The sequence below is a fragment of the Chelonoidis abingdonii genome, chromosome 1, assembly GCF_003597395.2.
Source record: "Chelonoidis abingdonii isolate Lonesome George chromosome 1, CheloAbing_2.0, whole genome shotgun sequence".
In the NCBI taxonomy this organism is placed as follows: domain Eukaryota; kingdom Metazoa; phylum Chordata; order Testudines; family Testudinidae; genus Chelonoidis; species Chelonoidis abingdonii.
The window spans coordinates 12,494,596-12,521,140 of record NC_133769.1 but is presented as its reverse complement, the minus strand read 5'-3'; the positions used below and the strand labels follow the sequence as shown (position 1 = coordinate 12,521,140).

The following is a 26,545-nucleotide window of genomic DNA, read 5'->3' as shown; positions in this document are numbered from 1 at the left end:
CCTAATACAAGTGCTGTAGCAGAATCTCTTTATTATGAAAGTTGAATTTACAAATGTATAATAATGTGCATTCAGAAATAAAAGTATGTAAAACTTTAGAGCCTACAAGTCCACTCAGTCCTACTTCTAATTCTGCCACTTGCTCAGAAAAACAAGTTTGTTTACATTTGCAGGAGATAATGCTGTCTGCTTCTTCTTTACAATATCACCTGAAAGTGACAACAGGCACTCATATGGCATTGTTGTAGCCGGCATCGCAAGATAAAAGAGATTTCACTAGAACACTTGTATAGAGGAATTGAAAAATACTATTTCTTTTGTTTTCCATTCTTACAGTGCAAATATATGTAATCAAATATTGTATTCTGTGATGTCATAGAAATTAATATATTTGAACTGTAGAAAAACATCCACAAATATTTAATAAATTTCAATTGTTATTCTATTGTTTAATAGTATGATTAAAATAGCTTTATTTTTTTAATCACGATTAATTTTTTTCAGATAATTGCGTGAGTTAACTGCGATTAATCAACAACCCTAAAAAAAATTAATCATCGAAAACAAAGAAAAACAAATTATATCAATTGGAGGAGTTATCAAAGATTGGTTTGTAGCTAATTAGACACTCAGGACCTCCAGGAAGTCTAAAGAAGTTTATTAAAACACTCATGACTACGGGGTCTTTTAACCACATTAATTTATTCTCCTATGTGAACTAGAGATGTCCTATAATTTGCTTGCTCCAGCCACATTCATATGATGTGTTAGTGATCTTTTTAATTTAGCACTGAAACTTGCACATACACTTTATAGCTCTTAACAATGGGAATGGATTGGGGTCTTTTCATTTTTTTCTCATTATCGAGTTGCAGGCTTGGAGATTGCTACTGACCACGTGATGAACACATCAGGGCAAAGAATCAGAAGATTAATTTCATTGAGTTATATTGGTGCAATGAAATCAAAAAATCTGAATATGAGGCTGATCTATTTCTGCCCCATTGCCCTACAGCTCCACCATTGCAAAGTAAGTTCAAAGCTCATGTCAAGGTGCTCGCTCAGTTGAATTTAACGCCCCCTTCAGTAGGTTGGCTTAAAAGACAGCTTTCCAGATGGATGCTTCATGCTACATGTCACTGGACATCCCATAAGAGGAGCAGAGAAGAATGTCCTGGAAAAAGGACAATTATTCAGAGATGGCTACTGACTCCATAATTATGTTTCTGCAGAGTCTCTGTTGGAGAGTTTATTATTCAAAATGCTCTCAAATGATATGCCAGAGATACATTGGTTTTTACATTTATCCTTAGTGCCGGGAAGAGCGGTGATGATGGAAATGGGGTTTCATTTGGTAATAGGGCTCCAGATAGGGTTGTCAACTGTCCAGTCACATAAACCCAAACACTGTTGCCCCACTCCGACTCTTCCCCAAGGCCCAATACCCCACTTCACTCCTTCCCTGAAGCCCCATCCCGATCACTCTATCACTCGCTTTCTTTTACCGTCACTCACTTTCATGGGGCTGAGTTTGGGAGTTGGGGTGTGAGCGCAGGTGCAGGCTCTGGGCTGCGGTCAAGGGGATCGGAGTGTGGAAAGGGACTCTGGGCTAAGCCAGGCACGGGGACTTGGGGTGCAGTAGGGATGTGGGGTACAAGCGCTGGAAGGGAGTGTGTGTGCAGGAGGGTGCACCGGAATGAGAGTGTGAGGGGGTCCATGCAGGAGGGCTCTCTGGACTGTGTGTGTGTGTGTGAGGGTTCTGTGCAGGAGGGGGTTCTGGGCTGCAGCAGAGGAGCAGGAGGGGTAAGGGGTGTGGACTCTGATTGGCTGTACCTCAGGCAGTTCCCGGGAGGTGGCACAGCAGGTCTAAGGCAGGCTCCCTTCCTGCCCTGGCCCTGCACCACTCCAGGAAGTTGCCAGCATATCTTGGCAGCCCCTGGGGGAGGAATAGTGGGCTCTGCGTGCTGCCCCCAGCCTCAGTGCAGACTCTGCAGCTCCCATTGGTGGGGAACTGCTTTAGATCTGAGTTATGTATTGGCCTGGCTATGTGGCTGATCCCTTAGGATAAGTAGAACCTTCTATATGATTAAATTGGTTTTTAATAACCAGTCGTCATAAAGTGTTTGGGTGGCGAAATAACGGCTGGAGACTGCATTTCTGAGTTCTTGTTAACTACTGTGATGAGACAGACATTGACTTTTTTACTAGCTTGGTATCTAACGTCAGAATAACCACCAGCATGGGGTGAGTCTGCCATACCCCTCAGCAGTTTGTCCTGAATCTGGTATTCTCAGCTGTAACCCACCGAGGCCGGGTGACACTTACAAAAACCTATGTCGCTGCTCTTCAATGATTCACCCAGATGCTCACCACGAACCATATAGTTAGTCTTCTTGATACCAAAGGACAAACTTACCTTCTTGAAGTGAAAATCAGTCCATGTATTTCCAGAAAAAGACTTTTTGCTAAGATAGGTAATGCAAGGAGGAACTGCATCCTGGTACTCAGGGCCTGCAGAAAGCTATCAGCCACTCCAAAGGCCGGATTCTCCTATCACTCCAGATCTTTGAAAATTGCAACTAGAGAAGTGCCCGGTGCTGCCGGTTCCACAGGGAGGAATTTTGTGATTTTTAAGCAAGGAGGGAGGAAGAAGGAGAAGCAGAAGACCGATATTATGATGCAGCAGGGTTTTTAATGCAAATGAAATTGGCAGTACACAGTTTCAGGAAGTAATACTACGGAGTAGAAAGAATGTATTTCCAGTGTTTCAAGAAGGGCCATGACCGATCGCAGGCCTCAGTGGGTGTATTTCAGACAAGATGTTCTGTTTGCATTGGTGCAGCTGCAGAGGTTGACAAACAAGTCCCCTTTACAACCATTTTAAGTTCCTCGTTTTACCCCAGTTGTTGGGAAATGAGAAAAAACAAAATAAAAGCAGAGAATGATGCAATTTCTCCTTATATGTCGGCCACAGAAAAGGTCAAAGTGAGGCACTAAAGATACGTAGTGATGGAAAGGACAGAACAAGGGGGCCTAATTCTCCTTGACACCAAGGTCTCTTTTTCCTTTCTAAAGGGACTTAAACTAATAATAAATGTAACTGATATCTGTCTTAAGGCCCCTGTTTCCTTTACACAGTGGGGTTAGTGTAAACAGTCTGCGTGTAATTCAGAATGAGTCCACATGTAAGTAAAAGCATCAGCACATGGTGGAGAAAGCAGTGGCAGAAAGAGTCATAAAGCATAACATTAGAAATGCAGCATGGCTGTCAGCCCAAGGTGCTGAGCACACACAGCTCCACTGAGTTCAACTGGACCCCGGTTTGCCCAGCACTTCTGAAAGCCATGCCCAAAAGGTCAGGGGTGAATTTGAATCTGGCTGTTCATTTCCTGGTTCTTCTTTCTTCCACGGATGTTCCTGCTGGGTTTAGCATGGCCCACAGTATCCACCGAGATACCTACGGCCATATCCTCCACATCCCTATAATCCCCCATAACCATAAAGACCTGGGTAACCGCAGTATCCCCCATGGCCCAAAAATCTCCCATAACCATAATGGCCACCGTAACCATATAACCCCCCTAAACCTCCATAGCCGTACAATCCACCCCAACTGAATGAGCCTCCAAAACCGGGTCTGACCACAGGTGCTCCTACAGCTCCCACTGCACTGTTCTGAGGGAAATTGCTGAGAATTGGTCCAGGGAGGGTCACGACAACCGGTGAGGGTCTGATCACCACTTCAGAGTCAGGGCACTGCCTAACGCATGGTTCGTTGCAGGCACCAATAACCGGCCAGGACCGGGCCACTCCACATTCTGGATAGCACAGGCTGGAGAAAGTCATCTTTCTGGGATGGAGGTAAACCCGAAACGCACAACAGGGATTAGAGTCAAAAGAAGGTACAAGTGCCAGCGGAAGAAAGGTTTCAAAACTTGGTTACTATTGCAGCCAGGTCTGCACAGAGCATGAGAGACAGAGAGAAGTGGCCTTAGTCTCTGTGTGTGTGGCCATGGATTTGTTCCTATTTTCTCTTTCTAGGCTTCTTCTCCACTCACGCTAAACTTCCCTCCCAGCTGGCCCCTTTCAGCTCCTATCAATAACATTACCTGAAAAACACCAACTTGAATAAGCAGCAATCTTTCCATGATGTACACCTGGGATTCTGGGTCCATTTTAGACATTTCTCAAAGAGAACATGGCTGGGATCATGGCAATCACTTCCTGTCCTTTCAGGATTTAACCTCTGCATGCAAATGAGTTGAGTCCAGTGTCAGAGTGTGACTCAGCGGGTTTCCAAAACTTGGGAGTCATCAATACTTGCTGATGAAGAAACAGAAAACTTTACTTTTCTCCAAATAAATCACTAAGGACATGCTCCTTAGCTGGGGTGAAATGAGTTCAGGTCCACTGACTTCGCTAGGGTGACACTAATTTACACCATCTGAGGAGAAGCAATGGATTTTTCACTCAGAAGGACATACGAATTGGTAGAATAGAGCACACCGTTTCTCATCTTCATCCATTTTCGTGTCTCCAATAGTGAGGAGGAACAGCTGGTTCGGAATAAAGTAGGAGAGCACTGAACTGGCCCTTTCTCTACTAATCTAGGGAAATGGATTCAGAATTCAGAGAAGTGAAATATGGGTAAGTGACTTTCTGAGGTTACTGAAAAGATTTAAATGCCCTAATTCTTTTTCCAGGTAATAGGAAGTATGTTTCCTATGAATCCACTAGGACTTCTTATGAAGTCTGGAGAAGTGATTAGAAGAGCCTTGAGTCTTGAGTGCTTTTATACAGTTCCTAGGACTGCCTGGAGGATCTGCGATGCTGTTTGTGATGGAGGTCCTAATTTGTTGCCAAATCAACTTGATTGCCTTGCTATGTCCTCCTTTGGATGGAGCTGTTTTCCTCAGGGGTTTTGATCATTGGGCTGATCTGAGCCTCAGAGGCTATGAACTCTATGCTCCTTCTGCTCTGGGGAGGGGAAGTCTCGGTCCTGGTCCCCCATCACTGGCGCCCACACTTGAGCGGCACTTTTCCCTCCGCTGTGGGTTAGGCTGCCTGACTGGGCCCAACCGATTCCTGGGAGCCCGTCACCTCTGGTGGCCTCATGCCAGCGGTTGCCTTTGTAGGGCAATGGCTTGGACTGCCCTGTACCCAGGGTGACTGTGCCTCGTGGCATGGGCTCTGTGTCTGGCCATGTGCCACGTTACTGGGCAGCAGGAATGGTGATCACAGGCGCACGGCACCCACCCCTGCTTGTTACTGTCCAGGGTTGTCCTCTATTTGTCTACAAGATTCCTGCATGGCCCCTTCCCCCCAGGGTGGCAGGGCAAGGGGCCGGGCCCCCCAGGTCCTAGCTTAGCTGCTGGCCTTGTGGCTCCAGCCCTGCCCAGATCTCCTGTTTGTGAGTCCCTCTCCCCCACAGCTAGTCCAGGGGCCCGATCCGTGCTGAGCTGGGCTTGGGCACTGGGGGGTGGGGCCCAGGTAGCCGATACCAGGGTGATGGGCGGGCTCAGCGGGGGGGAGCAGAGAGCGAGAGCGCGGGGTGGGGGCTGCTGGGGACCCCGGGGGATACTTGGGGGATACTTTGGGTCGGGGGGGGGGGCAGTCCTGCCGGGTGCCCAGCCCCGTAGCCCGACAGCGGGAGGGCGCGGCGCGGACCGGGCTGGTTGCCGGGAGACGCTGTAAACAATGGGGGGGAGCGGGGTTAATCCCGCCCCGCCGCCGCCGGCTCAGTGCTGCCGGCGCCGCCCCCCCACAGGCTTCCCTCGGTCGCTACGCCGCACCGCAGGCTCTCGCTCGGGTCCGAACCCAGGTCAGTTGTTCGGCTGGGTTCCATCCCTCCCGGGGCCGGATTCCCGGGACAGCCCTGCCCTACCGCCGCCCCCCTATCCGGCTGGGGCCCGGCTCCCTCCAACCCCCCACCCGATCCATCGGGGCCAGGCTCCTCCTGCACCCCCTCGATCCCCCTGGGGCCCCAGACCTCCCCAACACCCCCCGATCCCCTTGGGGCCTCAGCTCCCTGCCTGCACCCCCAGATCCCCCTGGGACCCCAGCTCCCTTCCCAACCCTCCGATCCCCCTGGGGCCCGGGCTCCCTCCCAATCCCCCCCCCAATCTCGCTGAGGCCTCAGTTTCCTGCCTGCATCCCCCGATCCCCCTGGGGCCCCAGTTCGCTCCTGAACCCCCCAATCCCCTGGGGCCCCAGCTCCCTCCCAACCCCCCTGGTCCCCCTGGGGCCCCAGCTCCCTCCCCAACCCTCCGATCCCCCTAGGGCCCCAACTCCCTGCCAACCCCCCCTTCCCGATCCCCCTGGGGCCTCAGCTCCCTGCCTGCACCCCCCGATCCCCCTGGGGTCCTGGCTTCCTCCCAACCGCCCCCTTTGATCCCCTTGGGGCCTCAGCTCCCTGCCTGTACCCCACAATGCTCCTGGGGCCCCAGCTCCCTCCCCAACCCTCTGATCCCCCTGGGGCCCCAGCTCCCTGCCCATACCCCCCAGATCTCCCAGGGACACTCCTCCTTGGCCCCCCAGATCTCCCAGGGACCCCAGTTCCACCTGTGGACTCCTGGCACTAGCAGGAGCCGCTGTTCTTTCTGAGCCTCCTCTCCACACAGTTCTTACTGAGCAAATCTCTCCAACGCCGGTGCTGATCCTAGCCCCTGTAACTTTCCTGCTGGGGGTGGTCCCTTCGCAGTCACTGCCTCTGTATTTCCAGCTTTACCAATATATCATAGTGATCCTTTCCCCTTTCTAGTGTCTCCCAGCCAAAGATCTCAGAGTGCTTTACAGATATGAATGAATTAGCCCCTGGGATCAATATCATGATCCTTTTTGTATTGGGAAACTGAGGCCTGGAGACGGGTAGTCAGAGGCACAACCAGAGAGAGAACCTGGGAGTCCTGATGCCCAGGCCGCTTCTTTAGCTCCATGCCCTTTCCTCCCCACCCTCTCCTGAGAGTTTGCATCAACAGCAGCAGCTTGCCCAGCCCTTGAGATCAGGCAGCGCTACAGAGGCCATGGTGCGTGGTCAGTAGCAGCTGTTCCTCTGAAAAAAGGTGTGTTCCCTGCCTGTTGTGGGGATGGGACTCCCTCACGCCTCTGCCAGAATCGGAATGGGAGCCCTGGAGCTCTCAGGCATTGGTCTCTAGTCACCCTGGCAATGAACTTTCCCCTTTGAGCTGTGGCTGACCCAGCCCCATTTCCTCCCCTGAGGAAATTTCAGCTGGTTCCACCCACCGCTTATGAGCAGCATCTGTTTGTTGTCCCTGATGCCATAGTAACTGGATAAAAGAGAGAGCGAGAGCATGCAGGATCTCCGTGGGGCAAACCTTATTAGGGCTCTGCCTCGGGAAATCCTGGCAGCGCTGGCAGGTACAGCTCCTTGGCCTTGCGGATCGTGTCTCCTTGTCCAGTGCGTCCCCTTAGACCTTCCTGAGAGTCGGTATGATCCTTGGGTGTGAGTGTCAGGTGCAGAGCAGGTGCAGTAGCCCAGTAGAGACGAGCCATGCTAGTCCCCCTGCTGCTGAGCTCTAGCTCGGTAGCCCAATGTGGCATCTCGTTGCACAAGGGCCTTTCCCTGTGTGTGCCAGGGGGTGGTCTCTAATGCACCCCTGGGAATGGCAGGAGCAGTCCAGAGAGCCTCAAAGGGGGACAAAAAAAAAGCAGAGAAAAAGTAGGATCCTTCCTTGATGTGCTCCAATCCACCGGGCAATCTCTCCTGCAATGGAGCAACTGCTTCTCCAAACCCAGTGACTTGGGAACAGCGGCAGCTTCCCAAGCGATTCCTCTTTAGGGCCTGAAACCCGGCAGAGGAAGCTTCATCCCCAAAGGAGAATTCCAGAGCTAGAGCAGAGCGCAGGTGTGGGACCAGGGTGACTGCGTCACCTTAGTGAGAGCCCAGAGCCCAACTCTGCACTAGCTCCTGGGGTCAGGACCTGGGGGACAGGACTCCTGCTGCCCCTGCTGCACTGTGTTGGGTCCTCTGGCTAAAGCTGATTCCCTCGGGGAGCTCCATATGTGCTGCCCTCCCCTGGCCAAAGCGTGACGGGGCCATTCCCGTAGCAGTTTTCTCTGCTGATTGGTGAAAAATAACGATCCTGGTGCAGGGAACCATTCATCCGAGCATCTCAAACAGCCGTCCGAAGACAACGTCCCCATTGTACAGAGGCACCCAGAGGTAAAGCAATCTGCCCAAGGCCATGCAGAGAGGCTGGAAAGGCTGGGAAGAGATCCGAGGTTGCCTGAAGCCCAGTCCCCTGCTCTAACCAGTAGACTTGCTGCTATGGGATTAGCTGTAGCTGCGCTGCTGCCCCCTGCTGGAGTGTGACAGGCCAGCCTGTGAATTGCAGGGGGATGAGCACCAAGTCGGGTTGGGGGCCCTGTTCCCATCGGTGGGGGCAAAGGGCTCTTGCTGCTCCCCAGCCCTCTCCCTAACCGGGGCTCTCTGTCTCCTTACCAGCTGTGGGAAAACACCAGGGATCCAGCATGTCTGCCGACGTCTGGGTGGGAGCATGGAGACCCCACCGGCCCAAAGGGCCCATCGCTGCTCTCTACAGCAGTCCCGGGCCCAAGTACGGGCTCCCCACAAACGTAGGTGAGAGAGAGCATCAGCAAGGAGCCGGCCAGGCCAGCGGGAAGGGGAGCCCCCCAGGCTCTTGAGGCGGGGTGGCCCGGGGCTCCCCGCCAGCATCATGGAGAGAGGGATACACGGGCCAGCTGGCAGTGCCACGCACATGCCCAATGCTTTGGGGGGGGCTCTCCACTTGCAGCCGAACGGGGCTGCTCACCCACCCCGAGCTTGCCCCAAGGGCGCCCCTCACCATGCCCCCTTGCACCAAAGGATCTCTTACTTCTCCCCCACTCACAGTTTTTCCTACACAATAAGACCTGTGCCAAGGGAGCTCTCCCCTCCCCTTGCCCCTCTCAGATCTGGGCTGGGCTCCATGCCTGCCCCAGAGGCCTGTGTAGAGACAGCTCTGCCATGCCCCATGCTCCCTCCAGGGCTGGGCTTGAGGGCTCTCACTATCTGGCCCATGCCCTCCGCGCCTTGGCTCTATCTCTCCTTCCTGTTGCAGGTTACCCCCTTCACGACCCCTCCCGCTACCGAGCCCCCGCGTACAGCTTCGGCATCCGCCGCCTCTGTCTGCAGGATGAGTGCTCCCCGGGACCCAAGTACATGGTGCCAGCCAAGATGACTGTGAAGGGCAAAGATGGTAACCCTGCCTACTCCATCTATGGCCGTCCCAGGGACCTGATGCCCTTCCTGACTCCCGGGCCAGGTCAGTCTCTTCCCTTCTCACTTGCTGTATATGGCCAGGCTACGTGGGTGTGGCTTGATGTGCGTGTGTGTGATTTGATGTCTGTGATGGAAAATGTCAGCCCGTCTGTTAGTCTATAAGTTGCCACAGGATTATTTGTTGCTTAGCACAGGGTTGTTTCTTTCGGTCCATGTTCCAGGGCTCTGTACAATCCAGGTGTTTTTGTCCCGAGTGATTGAGCTCCCTGTAAAGCCGATTTTTTTTAAAAGGCTCCATAGACAATCCTGGCAACTACAGGCTGATAAGCCTGACTCCCGGTGCAGCCAGATTGATTGAAACTGTGGTAAAGAACAGAACGATCAGACATGTAGATGAACACGATTTGATGGGGAAGAGTCAACGCAGCTTTGATAAAGGGAAATCATGCCTCTCCAATCTATTAGAGTTATTTGAGAGGGCCTACAAACACATGGATAAGGGTAATCCAGTGGCTGTAATAAACTTGGACTTTCAGAAAGCCTTTGAAAAGTCCCACACCAAAGGCTCTTAAGCAAAGTAAGCAGCAACAGATAAAAGGAAAGGTTCTCTCATGGATCAGTAACTGGTTAAAAGACGGGAAACAAAGGGTAGAGATAAATGGCCAGTTTTCATGAAGGAGAGAGGTAAGTAGCGAGGTTCCCCAAGGATCTGTACTGGGACCTGTGCTGCTCAACATATTCATAGAAAATTTAGAAAAGGGGTAAACAGTGTGGTGGCAAAGTTTGCAGATGATACAAAATTACTCAAGATAGTTAAGTCTAAAGCTGGTGACACAGAGTTACAAAAGGACCTCACAAAACTGTGCAACAAAATGGCAAATGAAATTCCTTGTTGATAAATACAAAGTAATGCACATTGGAAAACATAATCCCAACTATACATGCAAAACGATGAGGTCTAAAATAGCTGTTACCACTGAAGAGAGAGATCTTGGAGTCATTGTGGATCTGTTCAATATGCAGCGGCGATGCGAAAAGCTAACAGTGGAAGGAACCATTAGAAAAGGGACAGAAAAGACAGAAAATACCATAGTGCCACTATATAAATCCATAGGACACTCACACCTTGAATACTGTCTGCAGTTCTGGTCACATTGGTCTAAAAGAAAAAGATTAGGGCTGGAAATTAATCACAGTTAATCGTGTGATTAAAAAAATTAACCATGGTTAATCATGCAATTAAAAAATGAATTGTGATTAATCATGTGATTAATCACACAGTTAAACAATAATATAAGACCATTTATTTAAATAATTTTGGATGTTTTTTACATTTTCAAATATACTGGGGCGCCCATGAGAGTTTTTCAGGGCCGTTGGAGCAGGGTCCTTCACTCGCTCAGGGGACCCCGGAAAACTCTCATGGGGCCCGGGCTCCTGGAGCTTCCTCTGCTCTGGGTGTTCGGCAGCAATTCGGCAGCAGGGGGTCCTTCTGCTCTGGGATCCGCTGCCAAAGTGCCCTGAAGACCTGCGATGGGGGGCTCTTCCGCTCCAGGACCCGCCACCAAAGTGCCAGGTCTTCGGTGGCAATTCGGCAGTGGGGTATCCTTCCACTCCGGGACTCACCACTGAAGTGCCCCGAAGACCCTGGCGGGGGTTCCTTCTGCCTCGGAGCCCACCACTGAAGTCTACCGAAGACCCTAGGCCCCCTGACTCCTCTGGGTGGCCCTGAAAGAAATTGTATTTTTCAATTTATCTCATACAAGTACTGTGGTGCAATCTCTTTATCTTGAAACTTGAACTTACAAACGTAGAATTATGTACAAAAAATAACTGCATTCAAAAATAGAACCATGTAAAACTTTAGAGCCTACAAGTCCACTCGGTCCTACTTCAGCCAATCGCTTAGACAAACAAGTTTGTTTACATTTGCAGGAGATAATGCTGCCAAATTCTTGTTTACAATATCAACTGAAAGTGAGAACAGGAATTCTCATGGAAAAGTAGAAAACGGCATAGCAAGATATTTATGTGCCAGATGCGCTAAAGATTCACGTGTCCCTTCATGCTTGAATCACCATTCCATGGGACATGTGTCCATGCTGATGATGGGTTCTGCTTGATAATGATCCAAAGCAGAGCAGACTGATGCCTGTTCATTTTCATCATCTGAGTTAGATGCTACCAGCAGAAGGTTAATTTTCTTTTTTGGTGGTTAGAGTTCTGTAGTTTCCACATCAAAATGTTGCTCTTTTAAGACTTCTGAAAGCATACTCCACATCCCATCCCTCTCTGATTTTAGAAGGCACTTCAGATACTTAAACCTTAGGTCGAGTGCTGTAACTATTTTTAGAACTCTCCCACGGGTACCTTCTTTGTGTTTTGTCAAATCTGCAGTGACAGTGTTCATAAATCAAATAATATGTGCTGGGTCATCATCTGAGACTGCTATAACATGAAATATATGGCAGAATGAGGGTAAATAGAAGAGGAGACATACAATGCTCTCCAAGGAGTTCTGTCACAAATTTAATTAATGCACTTTTTTTTTAACAAACATCATCAGCATGGAAGTATATCCTCTGTAATGGTGGCTGACGCATGAAGGAGCATATGAATATTTAGCATAACTGGCACATAAATACCTTGCAACACCAGCTATAAAAGTGCCATGTGAATGCCTGTTCTCACTTTCAGGTGACATTGTAAATAAGAAGCAAGCAGCAGTACCTCCCGTAAATTAAAACAAACGTGTTTGTCTTAGCGATTGGCTGAACAAAAGTAGGACTGAGTGGACTTGTAGGCGCTAAAGTTTTACACTGTTTTGTTTTTGAGTGCAGCTATGTAACAAACAAACAAAATCTACATCTGTAAGTTACACTTTCACTATAGAGATTGTATTAAAGTACTTATATGAGGTAAATTGAAAAATATTTTCTTTTATCATTTTTACAGTGCAAATATTTGTAATAAAAGCTAATGTAAAGTGAGCATTGTACACTTTGTATTCTGTATTGCAATAGAAATCAATATATTTGAAAATGTAGAAAAACGTCCAAAAATATTTAATAAATTTCAATTGGTATTCTCTTGTTTGACAGTATGATTAGTCATGATACATTTTTTTAATTGCAGTTAATTTTTTTTAGTTCATCATGTGAGTTAACTGTGATTAATCAATAGCCCTAAAAAGATATATTCAAATTGGTAACAGTACAGAAAAGGGCAATAAAAATGATTAGGGTTCTGGAACAGCTTCCATATAAGGAGAGATCAAAAAGACTGGACTTTTCAGCTTGGAAAAGAGACGGCTAAGGGGGTCTATAGGTAGAGCTCTATAGAATCATGACTGGTATGGAGAAAGTGAACAAGGAAGCGTTATTTACCCCATTACACAATGCACAAACCAGGGGTCACTCAATGAAGTTAATAGGCAGCAGGTTTAAAACAAACAGAAGGAAGTATTTCTTCACACAACGCATAGTCAACCTGTGGAACTCGTTGCCACGGGATGTGGTGAAGGCCAAAACTATAACTGGGTTCAGAAAAGACTAGATAAGTTCCTGGAGGATAGGGCCATCAGTGGCTTTTAGCCAAGATGGACAGGGATGTAACTCTACGTTCTGAGTGTCCCTAAGCCTCTGACTGCCAGAAGCTGGGACTGGACGATGCAGGATGGATCACTTGATAAATTGCCCAGTTCAGTTCATTCCCTCTGCAGAGTCTGGCACCAGCCACTGTCAGAAGACAGGACACTGGGCTAGATGGACCATTGGACTGATCCTATGGCCATTATGTTCTTTCGTTACCCTCGAGAGATGATTCCCCAGCCCCATAGATATCACTGCCAAGGACTGATCCTGAGAGTCAGCGTAAATTCCCTTCTTGTTCATTCTATCCCATTCCTCCTAATTCCCCTCCCCCTTTGTGTATCCTCCTGGCTAATCCCTTTCTGTCCTGGGCTTCACACCCTTCTGATATTTGCAGGGAGCCCGGCAGGGGCACTAGATGGGGGGAGCTCTTAGTTACTCTAGTTCCGCCCTCTCCTAGAAGCAGGGCCTGCTCCAGGGTTTTAGCCACCCCAAGCGGCGGGGAAAAAAAAAAGCGATTGACAGCAATTCAGTGGTGGGTCTTTCCCTCACAGAGGAACTGGGGGACCTGCCACTGAATTGCCACCGAAGAGCCGGACGTGCCGCCCCTTCCCATTGGCCAGCCCGAGCATCTGCTTGCTGCACTGGTGCCTGGAGCCGGTCCTGCCCAGAAGGGGGCGTTGTAGGGAGCAGCACAGAACTAGCTGTGTGGCAAGTCCCGGCTGCTCCAGCCTGGCCTTTCCCAGCAGGGGGCGCTGTGGGGAGCAGGGCAGGAGCACTGGCTGTGGTGGGAGCTCCCAGCTACTCTGGCCTCAACCTCTGCCAGCAGGGGGTGCTGTAGGGCATAGGACAGGAGCGCTGGCTATAAGTGAGCTCCCAGCTGCTTCAGTCCACGGTTTGCCAATCAGTGTGGTATGAGGCGTGTCCCTCCTGTCCATGCTCCAATATTATCCTCCCTCTTTGTTTCAGGTCGATATTCTCCAGAGAAGGCAGGGAAATGGGCCTATCGCTCCGCGCCCATCTATTCGCTCGCCTCGCGCACGAAGGAGTTTGCAAATGACCAGACTCCAGGTAGGAGAGCCCATGACCTAGCTCACTGCACCACTGGCCAAACACCTCAAGGTTCCCAGGCAGAAATCAGTGCCCGATGGCTCAGACATTTGTCTGGATTTGTCCCCATTCTCCCCTTCCCATTCCCGGAAGCCCTGGCTCCCGCACATGCCTATATCCACGCCCAGGGACCCTAGAGCCAGTTCACAGCTTTTCCAGCTTCTTATCCAAAGTGGGTGCTAATGGGCAGGGTGGCAAGAGACTGTCAGAGGGGAGGATCAACCCACAGGTTTGAGGTGCGAGTGGACCCCAGATCCTGGCAACTGCTACTGAATGCTGAACAGAGGCCAGAGCCGCTGGCTACCTGAAAGGGGGTTCCAAAGAGGATGGATCTAGACTGTTCTCAGTGGTAGCAGATGACAGAATAAGGAGTAATGGTCTCAAGTTGCAGTGGGGGAGGTTTAGGTTGGATATTAGGAAGAACTATTTCACTAGGAGGGTGGTGAAGCACTGGAACGGGTTTTTCTTGACTAACTTTAACTTAAAATTCAAACCTAGTAAAAACTGAGAACAAAACTTAGGGAAACCGAGCTTCGCCCAGGTTTTTTTAAACTTAAAGTTTCAGAAGAACCAGTGCAGCCTCTTAATAGTAGTAGTTCTTGTAGCTAGATAGATTCGCTAGAGACCGAGTAGAAATAGAATGGAAGTGAGAACGACAGACCAGAGTGTTGTAGCGAGGTGGGTTACCTCTTCTACAGGGCACAAGTGCTGGGGGAAAATATTATGCCCAAAGTTTACTTTTTACCCACAAAATGTTGGGGTACGTTTACCCCATAGCCTAGTATGTTTGTGCGTATTGATGACATGTACATACCCACAGAAGTGTCCTTGTGGTACACCTGTTAAGACTGTGGGTACAACATTGAAACCCCCCCGTGCCATTTTTCATTGTTTATTGGTCTAGATAAAAGGTCACAGACATAGGGGGTGGTACTTGTCTACTTAGGTAACAAGCAGTAGGTTCACTTTAATTTTTGAGTAAAAGGTTTTAATATCGATATGCTCACTATGCCTTAGCTTAACATACAGGAGATGGCCTGTAGGTTTTTTGCATTACCGCCAAACTTACTTTAATATAAATTTATAAACCTATTACAATACATCAAACACTTAAACTATAAGAAAAATATATATATATATATATGCAACCAAGCAGGTTAGTCCTATAGGCTACACCTCCCCGTCTCACCTCACTCTTGCCCTCCCCACACCACCCCATTCCCTTCTGCCCTCAGCCCCCTGAGCCCTGCCCTTCTCCGTCTCACCTCACTTCTGCTCTCCCCACACATCCCACCCTGTCTCCTTCTGCCCTCACCCCCACTGAGCCCTGCCCGTCCCCAGTCTCACCTCACTCCTGCCCTCCCCCACGTCCCACCCTGTCTCCTTCTGCTCTCACCCACACTGAGCCCTGCCACTCCCCAGTCTCACCTCACTCCTGCCCTCTCCACACGTCCCACCCTGTCTCCTTCTGCCCTCACCCACCGAACCCTGCCCCTCCCCAGTCTCACCTCACTCCTGCCCTCCCCACACGTCCCACCCTGTCTCCTTCTGCTCTCACCCACACTGAGCCCTGCCCCTCCCCAGTCTCACCTCACTCCTGCCCTGCCCTCCCCAGCTCCCTAGAGCGGCCCTGTCAGATTTCTGATTTGTTCAAAGTGGTGGTTGAATGTCAGTTCTTTCCCTCGCTGACCCCTCTTCCCCTGTCCCAGGGCCTGCTGCCTACGGGCTCCCCCCAATGATTGGGCCCAAGGTTGTTGGCAAGAGCTCTGCCCCAAACTATTCCCTCCTGGGGCGCAGCTTGGTCGGCAGCTTCTATGAGGACCTGAGCAAGGTGAGAGGCAGCAGCAGAGCTGGGGAGGGGGGTACTCAGGTGGAAGGGGGTGAGGGAAGGGGGATGGAGGATGCACCTAGCGATGGGGAATGGGGGTGCAGGATACCAGCTGGGTTGTGGCTCAGCTTGCTTCGGGGGGGGCACCCCTGGGAGTGGACTGTTGGCGACTGAGCTCTGCTCTCCTTGTGTGCAGACGCCAGGGCCCTGTAACTATCGTGTGGTGGAACCCAGCGTGTACAAGACCCGGGCCCCCCAGTACAGCATCCTTGCCCGCAACATGCTCCCTGGGGACAACACGCAGAAACCAGGGCCCGGGGCACACAGCCCGGAGAAGGTGAGGTGGGGGCCAGGACCCACGCACACATGGGCTCACAAGAGTTGTTGTGGCAGGGACGTGCTGAGTACGTGTTGGCTGGTGGAGAGACTGGAGACCTCATGGAGAGATTTCCCAGGCAGTGAACAGCGCGTGTGTGTGTTTGGGTGGGGGGCGATGCAGTATGAGTGGGGGTGATGCAGTGTGTGGGGGTGATGCAGTGTGTGTGTGGTGGGGCATCATGCAATGTGTGTGAGGGGGTGATACAGTGTGTGTGGGGGTGATGCAGTGTGGGTGAGGGGGTGATACAGTGTGTGTGGGGGGGTGATGCAGTGTGTGTGAGGGGGTGATACAGTGTGTGTGGGGGGGTGATGCAGTGTGTGTGAGGGGGTGATACGGTGTGTGTGGGAGGGTGATGCAGTTTATGTGTGTGGGAGGGTGATGCAGTGTGTAGGGGGGTGATGCAATGTGTATGTGAGAGGGTGATGCAGTGTATGTATGTGGGGCTGATGCAGTGTGTGTGTGTGCATGTGTGTGTAGTGGGAGAGCTAAGGTCTCGCACAGGATTGTAGTCATGGGGGGGCGTTGAGATCTGATGGGGGGCACGTGTGTGTTTATAACATGGGGGGATGGGTGGGGGGATGCAGTGTGTGTGAAGGGGGATGCAGTATGTGTGTGCGCGTGTGTGTAGTGGGGGAGCTAAGGTCTCATGAAGGATTGTAGTCATGGGGGAGCGTTGAGCTCTGATGGGGGCGGGGGGCGCATGTGTGTTTATAACGTGGAAGCCAGGATCTCCACAGGGTGCCAGCAGGTGCTGCGGGGAGGAGCTGAGATCTCATGCACTGATCCTGCGGTGTTCTGCTCCCTCTCCCTGCAGTACGTCCAGCAGCGTGGCCAGACCTTTGGGATCCGCCACTCCGACTACCTGGCGCCCCTCATCGTGGACGTGGTGGATTAAGCGAGCGCGGTCGGAGGAGCAGAGGGAGTGGCTAGTCACAGGCGTTAGAGAGAGGGACGGGCTGGACAAGAATTTTGCATTTGAAAATCTTTGCTGACTTAACACTCTGTCCAGTCACCTTTGGCAAGTCAGCCTCCAGCTCCTCAGGCCCTGGGAGACCCGAGGAGCTTGGGCCTGGCGTCTTTGGGCCGTTCGGCAGCAGCCAGACAGTGGAACTGGAGCAGGCCGTCATGTGAGTGTGAGCTCCAGCGGGTGTGTGGAAAGGGGGTGAGGCAAGGTCAGGCTGGCTGCAGCGCTCCCGATTGTCTTGCACTAGCCCCAGTAGCTCTGGGCACCCCTGACGTTATGACTTTCACTCCTGGGGGGATCTGTTCACAGCGGCGGACACCGGGGAGGCCAACGCATCCACGCTCTCCTCTCTGTGCGCCTCTTCGGTGCCAGGGATGGAGCTAGTCCTCGGAGCATGGCTATGAGACCTAATGCAGCAACTGGCTCCCACTCAATGCAGCCCAGCCCACCAATGCCCCTCGCCCTTGGCTTCTCTCCTGGGCCGCTGGTGAACAACTGCTGGATCCGTGCCCAGCGCTTTCTGCCCACCAGTGAGAGGTGGAAGGGTCTCATTTTGACTGCTCTCTGCCCTGAGGTTTCCCCGTCAGCTCCTGGGATTGTCCCTCTCTGAGCACAGGCCGCTGCGGCCATCAACTACAAGCTATTGTCCAGGGCTTTGTCCAGCCTAGCAATAGGCTTCCCACACATCCCCTGGCTGGCCAGTTCCCTCTCCCCACCCATCTCTCTTCCGGGGCATCTTCCCAGACCCTCGACCTACATTTCCCTTTGTGCAGTTTGAGCCCACTCCTCCATATCACCCCCCCTTTATCATGCTGATTCCTCTCCCTGTTCTCCTGCTGTCCCTTGGCTGTCCCTTAGCCAGCCTCTGCAGGGTTAGTGCTTTCAGCTTCCCCCCCTGTTCCCCACCCCACAACTCAGTGGTCCCTGGCCCTCAGCAGTGTAGCTGCTCTTATTTGAGTTCCTGCCACTGTGTTCACATCTTTCTGGAGCTCAGATCCCTGGAGCTGAGCACAAGCTGGGCTCTCCCTGGAGCTGTGCAGAGAGGGCCCTTGCCTGCATTGGATTGTCCTGCTCCAAAAACACAGACCGCATCCACTTGAGCTACAGAAGAATCATCCCTTAGCTGTCCCTGTAATGGGCTCACCACACACTATTGTGCAATTCTGATTCTGTCCAGTAAAGGGCAGTGCTCTCTCCATCATTCTCTGTGTCACACACTAGTTAGTTCATTACAGACACTATATATTTATACCCAGATGTGGTTATAATAACCACATCCCCATCTCTGCAGGGAAACTGAATGCAAAAACGAGCTCCAGGCGAGGCACAAACCACCGTAGAGGGTTCTGGAGAGGCAGAACCTGCTCTAGCTCACAGAGCAGTGGGGTTACCTAGGCCCAGATGCTAGAGAGCGGACAGCTCCATCTGGAGTGGTGTTCAGTCTAGGGAAGTTGCAAATATTCCATGAGAGCAGACTCCCACTCCTTCCCTGGGAGACAATTCACCAGCCCCATAGATTATAGATATTAAGACCAGAAGAGACCCAGCCTCATGCAATTGTTTCTGCCTCACGCCCAGATCTCCTGATTGAGCTGGTGTATATCCTTTAGAAAGGCATCTGGGTTTGACTCACTGCGTCCCTAGGTCAGATTTTCCAATGGTTAATTACCCTCATTGTGAAAACATGGCAGCTTATTTCTAGTCTGAATCTGTCTAACTTCAGTTTCCTCCTTATCTGCCAGCTTAAATAACTTTTCACAGCCAGAAATGTCTTCCCCTTGGGGGTAATTGTAGATCATGGTCAAGTCCCCTCTTAACCTACCCTTGGATAAACTAAAGCAGACACGTTTCCTTAGTCTCTCACTATAAGCCAGGTTGTCCAGAGCTGAGATCCTTTTCCTGGCTCTTTCCTGAACCTTCTCCAATTTTTCAACATGTTTTTTGAAGTGCGAACACAGAACTGAGCATAACATGCACTAAGGTGGAGAAGCCATGACTATATCTGCCATGGGTCAGCATCCTGCCTCCTCGGCCGTGGGCAACACAAATCCCCCCCTCTCAGCCTACGCAGGCTCCGCTGTCCCTCTTCTGGTTAGCAACAGGCACACCTCAAACTCTGAGCCCTCCGAGGGGCTTCTTGGAGCATCCCGCCCTGCTCCACTGGACACTCGCAAGATTCACTGCTCCCAGAGGAACAGCCCAGCCCACCTCACCAGCTCCATCTGAGATCTCGGCACCATTGCTTCACACGCAGCCCTTAGGCAAGTTTAGCGTGAAAACAAGCCGAGTTTATTTAACAAAGAGATTCAAATGGTAGCAAATAGAAATTCTGGAAACAAATGGTTACATATAAAATAAAAGCAGAACCCGCATTGTGAAACTTGGGCGTATTTAACTAGCGCTCACCCAAAGACCTTGCAGTGTTCTGCAGCCAGGCCGTGCTGTGCTGTTTTTCATGAGGGAAGCCACACTGCCAGCTTGTCTCCTCGGTGAAGGGTGCTGGAGGGGAGGGGTAACCTCTGCACCCCAGGATTGCTCCAATGCTCCCTTGTCTTTACTCATTAACAGGGTGCTGCCCTGTTGGTTGCTGGAAGTTTTTTTCCTGCGTGTCTCTTTCTTGTTTATTTTACAAACTCTTCATCAGCATTCGGCTCAGTCTGTGTACATTCTGTGGACAGACCTCCTTTGTGAAGCGGACAGTACTCAATACCCAATACCTGCCTGAACTCCCAGACCTTAAGAATATGGTTTCTAGTACAGATACGTAATTCCAGAAACAGTATCTGCCCGTATGCTTTGCAATGAGTACGATGACCAGCTCTGGGCAGAGCCCTCATATGCCACCCTTTGGTAAACTTAACATGTACACGTCCAACCCAAGGTATCCCTGTAAAACACCATGCAACTCCATGCCTGCTCAGGGTCCTGGATCACACATCATCCCCTACGCTGACTCTTGATTCTGCCACTGGCTAATGTATATGTCAGTTTGGAACTCTCTTGCCCAGACAGTGCATCTGCCACCACATTTTCTTTACCTATAATATGGACAATTTCCATATTATATTCCTGCAGCGCTGTGCTCCAGGGCATCAGCCTGGAGTTGGACCTTCAGCCCTGTGTACCTGTACCAAAGCAGAGGGATCTCCCTTGGAAGCTTATTCCAATACTCAACTATCTTTATAGCTAGCAGGTTTTTCCTAATATCTCACCTAAATCTCCCTTGCTGCAAATTAAGCTTGTATTGTCTGGGACAGGCTGAGCAGTACAGGACATCCATTTCTGGGGGAAATATAAGACTGGGTCTGTGCTGGCGTCACCCTGCAGTATGAACAAGGCTGGTAAGAGCTGAGCTGTGCCTGGCTGAAGATCACACACACACCAAACTGGAAGTGGCTGACGTGCTGCAGCCTGTTAGGGAACAGCCTAGGACTGGAGGCTACAGAAGCAGAGCAGTGTGCAGGGCACCCCAGGTTAGAGCCCAGGTGACACAGCTATTCACTAGTCTAGACTGTGCCTGGGACTGTCACACTCTCATGGCGTTGTCCTGTTCAGGTACCATTACAATAGGAGATGCCCAGGGGCTTTCTGACTCAGCGATTACCCCCGTTTCACGCAGGCTTTCCACCTCCCCCGGAACTTGTTGCTGCATTTCCCCTTCAGCCAGGGATGCTCTGCTAGGAGCAGGGCGCGGCCCTGAGGTTTACCTGGAGTCTGCAATCTTGGCAGTTAAACCTAGCAAGGAAAATCCCTGTTTGTGGTGCTTGGAAAGGGCCGGTGTTTCCTGCTTTGGGGGTGGATCTAAACCCGCCCTGAACTCAGGGCTTTCCAGGGGATTCTCTGCCCTGCTCTCCCTGACCAAATCTATTAAAGGGATGGGGACAGTTTCTTCATCAACACAACAAATCAAATTTACTGCCATCTCCCTTGGAGGGTAAGTTTGAATCTATTGATATGCATGGTTTGCATCGTTCCTCTGCTGCTGGGCTTCCTTACATCAGATGTGACAACCTTCACCCCTTCAATCTCCTTCCAATGTCCTTCCTATAATCCTGCCTTTTGTTTCCCACCACTGGGGTCAGCACTAACAGCAACTCAGCAGTGTCAAAAAAAATTTCTGCAGTTCGCCAATCGTACCAAACATGCTGAGATCCCTGACCTTTTTCAAGGATCTGTCTCCCTCAATTCCTCATTACCTGTAAATTCTCCTTCAAATGAGTGACATACTCCCCTCCAGGCTGTCCTCTTTCCTCACTACTGCCCTCCCCAGAGCCTCCAGTCAAATCTAACAGTCCCCTAACCTGCTTCCCACACAGGAGATCAAAGGGGGCAAACCCAGTAGATTCTCAGGGAACACGTCTGTCCGCAGTGAGCAAACAACGAAGTAAAACCTCCCCATCATTCTCATGCCTGGCGACGTACGTTCTTAACACAGCTTTTAAAGTTCCAATAATCTTTCTACTAACCCAATAATTTGTGTGTGATAGGGAGCAGCCTTTATGTGCTTTGCTCCATGTCATTCCCATGACTTTTGAAAGACTACAGACATGGAATTTGCACCGCAGTCTGTCAAGATTTCTCTGGGAAAAACTAATCGGCTAAAAATGGATAAAGCTGTAGCCACTGGTTAGCCTATTCCAGAGCTTAATTACCCTTAGAGTTTTTTCCTGATATCTAACCCAGTGGTCTCCAATCTTTTTATACTGAAGATCACATTTTGAATTTAAGGGCAACCCAGGGTCTACCCCACCCCTTCTCCAAAGCCCTGCCCCGCTCACTCCATCCCCCACCAGCCATTCACTCTCTCCCACCCTCACTCACTTTCACCAGGCTGGGGTAGGGGGTTAGGGTGCAGGATGGGGTGCGGGGTGCTGGAGGGCTGGGGGTTGGGGTGCGGCCTCCTGCTGGGTGGCACTTAATTTGGGCAATTCCTCCTAGGTTGCTCAGTGAGACTAAGGCAGGCTCCCTGCCTACCCTGGCCTCATGCCACTCACAGAAGGGCCAATGCACCCCTGCAGCCCCAGAGGGGGGAGGCAGGGAGTACATGGCTCCATGCACTGCCCCTCTCTGCATCCACCACCTCCACAGCACCCATTGGCCACAGCTTCCCGATCCCGGCCAATGGGAGCTGCGGGAGCGGTGTGTGGGACCGGGGACCTCCCGCAGGCAAGCCGCCGAAGGCAGCGTGCCTGTTGTGCTTGGGGCGACAAAAGAGCTAGAGCTGCCCTGGCATTCCAGTGCTCAGTTCATGATCCCTAGCCTCTGAAATTGGGGTTTGTAGTGAGGCAGACCCAACCTCCCTCCTCCGGAGTGAGGAAGTGTTACATGCCCCTTGGAGGGCGGAGCCTAGGCCGCCCCGCCTCCCTTCACCAGAAGGACAGGGGCGTGGCCAGCAGTATAAAAGACCAGACCTGCAGCCCGTTCAGGGGGAAGCCTGCGGAAGGGAAGGACGTCCCGCTGGTTCCGGAGCAGCACGGAGCAGATCCCCTGCTTGGTCGGCCCCAGCCCTGGACGCGGATGACAACTGGCCCGGAGTGCCTGCCGCCACTTACCTGGAGGAGCTGGACAACGAGTGGACACCAGACGTACCCACCCCAGGGGAGGCAGGAAGTGGCCCAGGGGCAGCCCCCGGAGGACTGGTTGCAAAGCCCCGAGCCTGAACGTTGGCGTGTTGCAGTTGGATCCCCGCTGGCCCTGGGGCATCTGATTTAACCCCTACCAGGGCCCTGGGCTGGGACGCGGTGGAGTAGGGACGGCCCACGTTCTCCTGCCCCCCCCCAGGTGGCTGGCCCTCGTGCCTCTGCAAGGGGCTCTTGCTCTGAAGACGAGTGGCCCCAGCCCCCTTGAGACTGTGTTGTTTGGTGGCCACTGGAGCCCCACCTAGGCTATAGCCAGCCCCCCTGAGACCGTTGTTTGCTGGCTGCCAAAGCCCTGCAAGCCCAGGCCCAGGTAAACTGACACAAGAGTGGAGATAGGCTACTACCAGCCTTCAGTGACCTCCTTCCTCCTGACTGATTGAGGGAGTGTTACACGTGGTACCAGAAGTGGGGATCGATCCCCTCCCTCTGAGACAAGGGGACATCCTCATAGCCAAGGGGTTTAGAAGCCTACCCTCTTCCAAGAGATGCAGAAGATGGAGGTGGAAAGACTGATTAAATGGCTGGTCGAAAGCCAACAGCAGCAGCAACAGCAGCTGCTGCAACAGCTCGGCAGCCAACATCAGCAGCTGGGGGCCCAGAACCGCAAGCAGCAGCAACAATATCTGCAACAACTCACAGCCATGTGGTCGACCCCAGGACCTACCAGCCCCAGCATGGCCCGAGACCCCCAGACCCCGTCGTACCCGTGCGTCTGACCAAGATGGGGCCTGAAGATGACCCTGAGACCTTCGTAGTCATCTTTGAGAGGGTGGTCTCCTCCGCTAATGACTGATGGCCCAATGGACCACATTACTAGCACCGTACCTAACCAACCCAATCCAGGTCGCCTACAGGGCACTTCCGGTGGCCGAGGCCCATGACTATGAGCAGTTGAAGGCCGCGATCCTCAATGCCCTGAAAATCACCTCTGAGACCTTCTGGGAACAACTCCACAAGAAGACCTACCCTCCTGGAGCTCACCCAAGGTGATAGCCCAGCAGATGAAAGAGACCTGCTGGTGAGGCTACAACTGGACCAGCATACCAAGGTTGAGGTAGTGGAACAGGTGGCACTGGAGCATATTGTGCATATCCTGCCAGCTCGCAGGAGGACTTGCATCATGCACCATCGGCCAGCAACGCTGACCCAGGCTGTAGTCCTGATGGAAGACTTCCTAGTGGCAGAGACCCCCATAGGACTGGGCCCCTGGGCTCCAGCTGCCGTACCCATCCAGCCCCAGGGGGAGAAGGCTTGAGGCCAGAGGAGCGAGCCCCAACCAGACCTACAACTCTTCAAAGAATGGGTCATCGGCAAAGACTGATGAGTAGTCAGGACGGAACGGGTGCCACAGGTTGATGCATCTCCAAGGGGCCGACTCAGACCGCAGAGACATCCACCATGATACGTACAGAGTCGGACCAGCTCCAATGCCTGGAGCTGGGCCCGTGTTTCACCTGCGGCCACTTTGGACACCTCTGCTGGGAATGCCCCATGATGGACTGCAATTTTGGGGAGGTCTGCTTGGGAGAGACCCATGCTCGTAATCAGCCTGCAGGAAAACGGACTATCTTCATTGTGTTGAATGGAGCCCCGATCTCAGCCCTTGTAGATTCAGGGTGTGGTCAAACACTTGTCCGCCAGAGCCCGGTCCTGCTCCCTGCCCTGCCATTGGGGGTCATCCAGCTCTGGTGCATGCATGGGGATGTGCCACCTTACCCCAAGACCACTGTAACCAAACCCATAAAGGGAAAGACCCAGTCCCTGACGGTTGGCCTGGCCCCAAGGTTGGCATATCCGGTCATCCTGGGGAGAGTCTGGAGGGGCTTTGCGAAGATCCTCTGGGGCATGCAAGGCAGGTCCCAACTGTGAAGGAGGGTCCTCGAGGGAGAACCCATACCGGGAGCTGACGTGACCTCGGCAGACCCCAATTGGGAGGACCCAGAGGCCGGCATCCCAAACCCCAACTGCCTGGAAGAAGATGGGGAATACAAACAGCCCAACCACAAGGGGGTTGATTTCAGTCACAACCAGTGGGAGGATCCGACCCTTAGTCAGGCCTTCGAACAATTAGTAAGGGTTAACAGAACCCTGACAGTGCCCCATCAGGCCACCATTCACCCCCATTTTGAGTTGATGGGGTACCGCCTATATTGGATCACCTGAGAATCCCAAAGAAATGAGGCTCGAGCCCAGCTGGTGGTTCCCCGCTGCCACTGCTGAGCGATTTTACAGCTAGCTTACGATGTCCCCGCAGCAGGCCACAAGAAAACCTTAGCCCGGATCTTGGCCTGATTCTACTGGCCTGCGGTGCATAGGGAAGTCGGAGACTTCTGTGACTCATGCCCTGACTGCCAATGAGTGTCCCCAAAGGGAATACCAAAGGCACCTCTCGTTCTGCTGCCCGTCATGAGCACTCCATTCGAACAGATCGCCGTGGACATCGTGGGGTCCCTGCCTAAGAGCATTGCAGGGTTCCAGTACATCCTGGTGTCCTGGAATACGCCACCCAGTTCCCAGAGGCCATTCTGCTTCAGAGTATCACCACCTGGACATTTGCTGCCGAGCTCCTGAAAATCTTTGCTTGAGTCGGCCTCCCTTGAGAAATCCTGATGGACCAGGGAACGAACTTTAAATCCAAGTTCCTCCATCAGGTCTGCGACCTCCTGAGGATAAAAAAGTTGCAGACATCCACCTACCAACCCCAGACCGACGGGCTAGTGGGGCACTTTAATTGAACATTAAAAGACATGCTGTGGAAGTTCCCCCCGAAAGAGATGAGCCAGGGGGACCAGATGATCCCCTCCCTGTTATTAGCCCTCCAGAAAGTACCACTGTCCTCCACCAAATTCTCCCCCTTTGATCTGTTCTATGGTCGGTAGCCCAAAGGGTTACTGGACATCATGCGGGAGAACTGCAAGTAAACGCCATCTCCCACGCACAACCTCCTCCAGTACGTCCTTCAACTCCAGGGGCAACTGACCTGGGTTGAGGACCTGGCAAGGGGAAACTTACAGAAAGCACAGGAGGCCCAGGAACGGACTTACAATAAGGGGTCCTGGGAAAGGACCTTTGCACCAGGCGACAGGATCTTGCTCCTCCTCCCGGAGGAATCGAAGCTGCTAGCATGTTGGCAGGGACCATACAAAATTCTTCGCCAGGTTGGGCCCATCAAGAATGAGGTATCCCAACCCGAACGGAAAAAGAAAACAGATATACCATGTCAATCTCTTAAAGGCCTAGTGGGAGTGCGAAGAGCTCTTTATCACCCCGTCCCCCCCCCAACCCAAATTGGGATCAGAATCGCCAGGTCCCACCAACTCAGAAGAGCCATGGTTGGGGGATATCCTAACCGAGGAACAACTGAAATAGGCCAGGGCCCTAGTAAAGTCCTTCCTGAAAACTTGCACCACAAAGCCAGGTCAAGCTGCCTTGGTACAGCATGAGATACAGACTACTCCAAGGGAAGTTATACGTGAGACCACTAGGCTGTTACCACACTGAATGCAGGACCTCATCGAACAGGAGGTACAAACGATGCTCGAGCTGGAAGTCGTGGAAAAATCGCAAAGTGACTGGTACAGCCCCATCATCCTGGTCCCAAAACCAGATGGGATGGTCCGATTCTATATCGATTTTAGAAGGGTCAACAATATTTCAAAGTTCGACTCCTACCCAATGCCGCAAGTCGATGAGCTCCTAGATCATCTTGGAGATGCCCAGTATATCAGCACGCTGAACCTCATAAAATGATACTGGCAGATCCCTCTGAGTTCGAGCGCCTGAGAGAAGATGGC

The 26,545-nt window shown here is 51.9% G+C and overlaps 1 protein-coding gene and 1 long non-coding RNA gene across 3 annotated transcripts in view; both read left to right on the top strand.

Moving 5' to 3' along the window:
• Positions 1–26,545, top strand: part of LOC142046592 (uncharacterized) — a 209,358-nt gene that overhangs the window by 14,296 nt on the left and 168,517 nt on the right. The gene's annotated exons all lie outside the window — the stretch shown is intronic.
• On the top strand, positions 5,786–17,339 carry CIMAP1B (ciliary microtubule associated protein 1B). Of its 2 annotated transcripts, XM_032800950.2 has the most exons (7): positions 5,786–5,821; positions 8,465–8,599; positions 9,081–9,284; positions 13,801–13,902; positions 15,651–15,772; positions 15,966–16,106; positions 16,963–17,339. In XM_032800950.2, the coding sequence occupies exons 2-7, from the start codon at positions 8,491–8,493 to the stop codon at positions 17,041–17,043; spliced, it is 759 nt and encodes a 252-aa protein (XP_032656841.1). In that variant the 5' UTR covers positions 5,786–5,821; positions 8,465–8,490; the 3' UTR covers positions 17,044–17,339. The 2 variants fall into 2 exon arrangements, with proteins under 2 accessions (XP_032656841.1, XP_032656842.1); XM_032800951.2 differs by lacking the exon at positions 8,465–8,599 and having other exon boundaries at positions 5,808–5,821.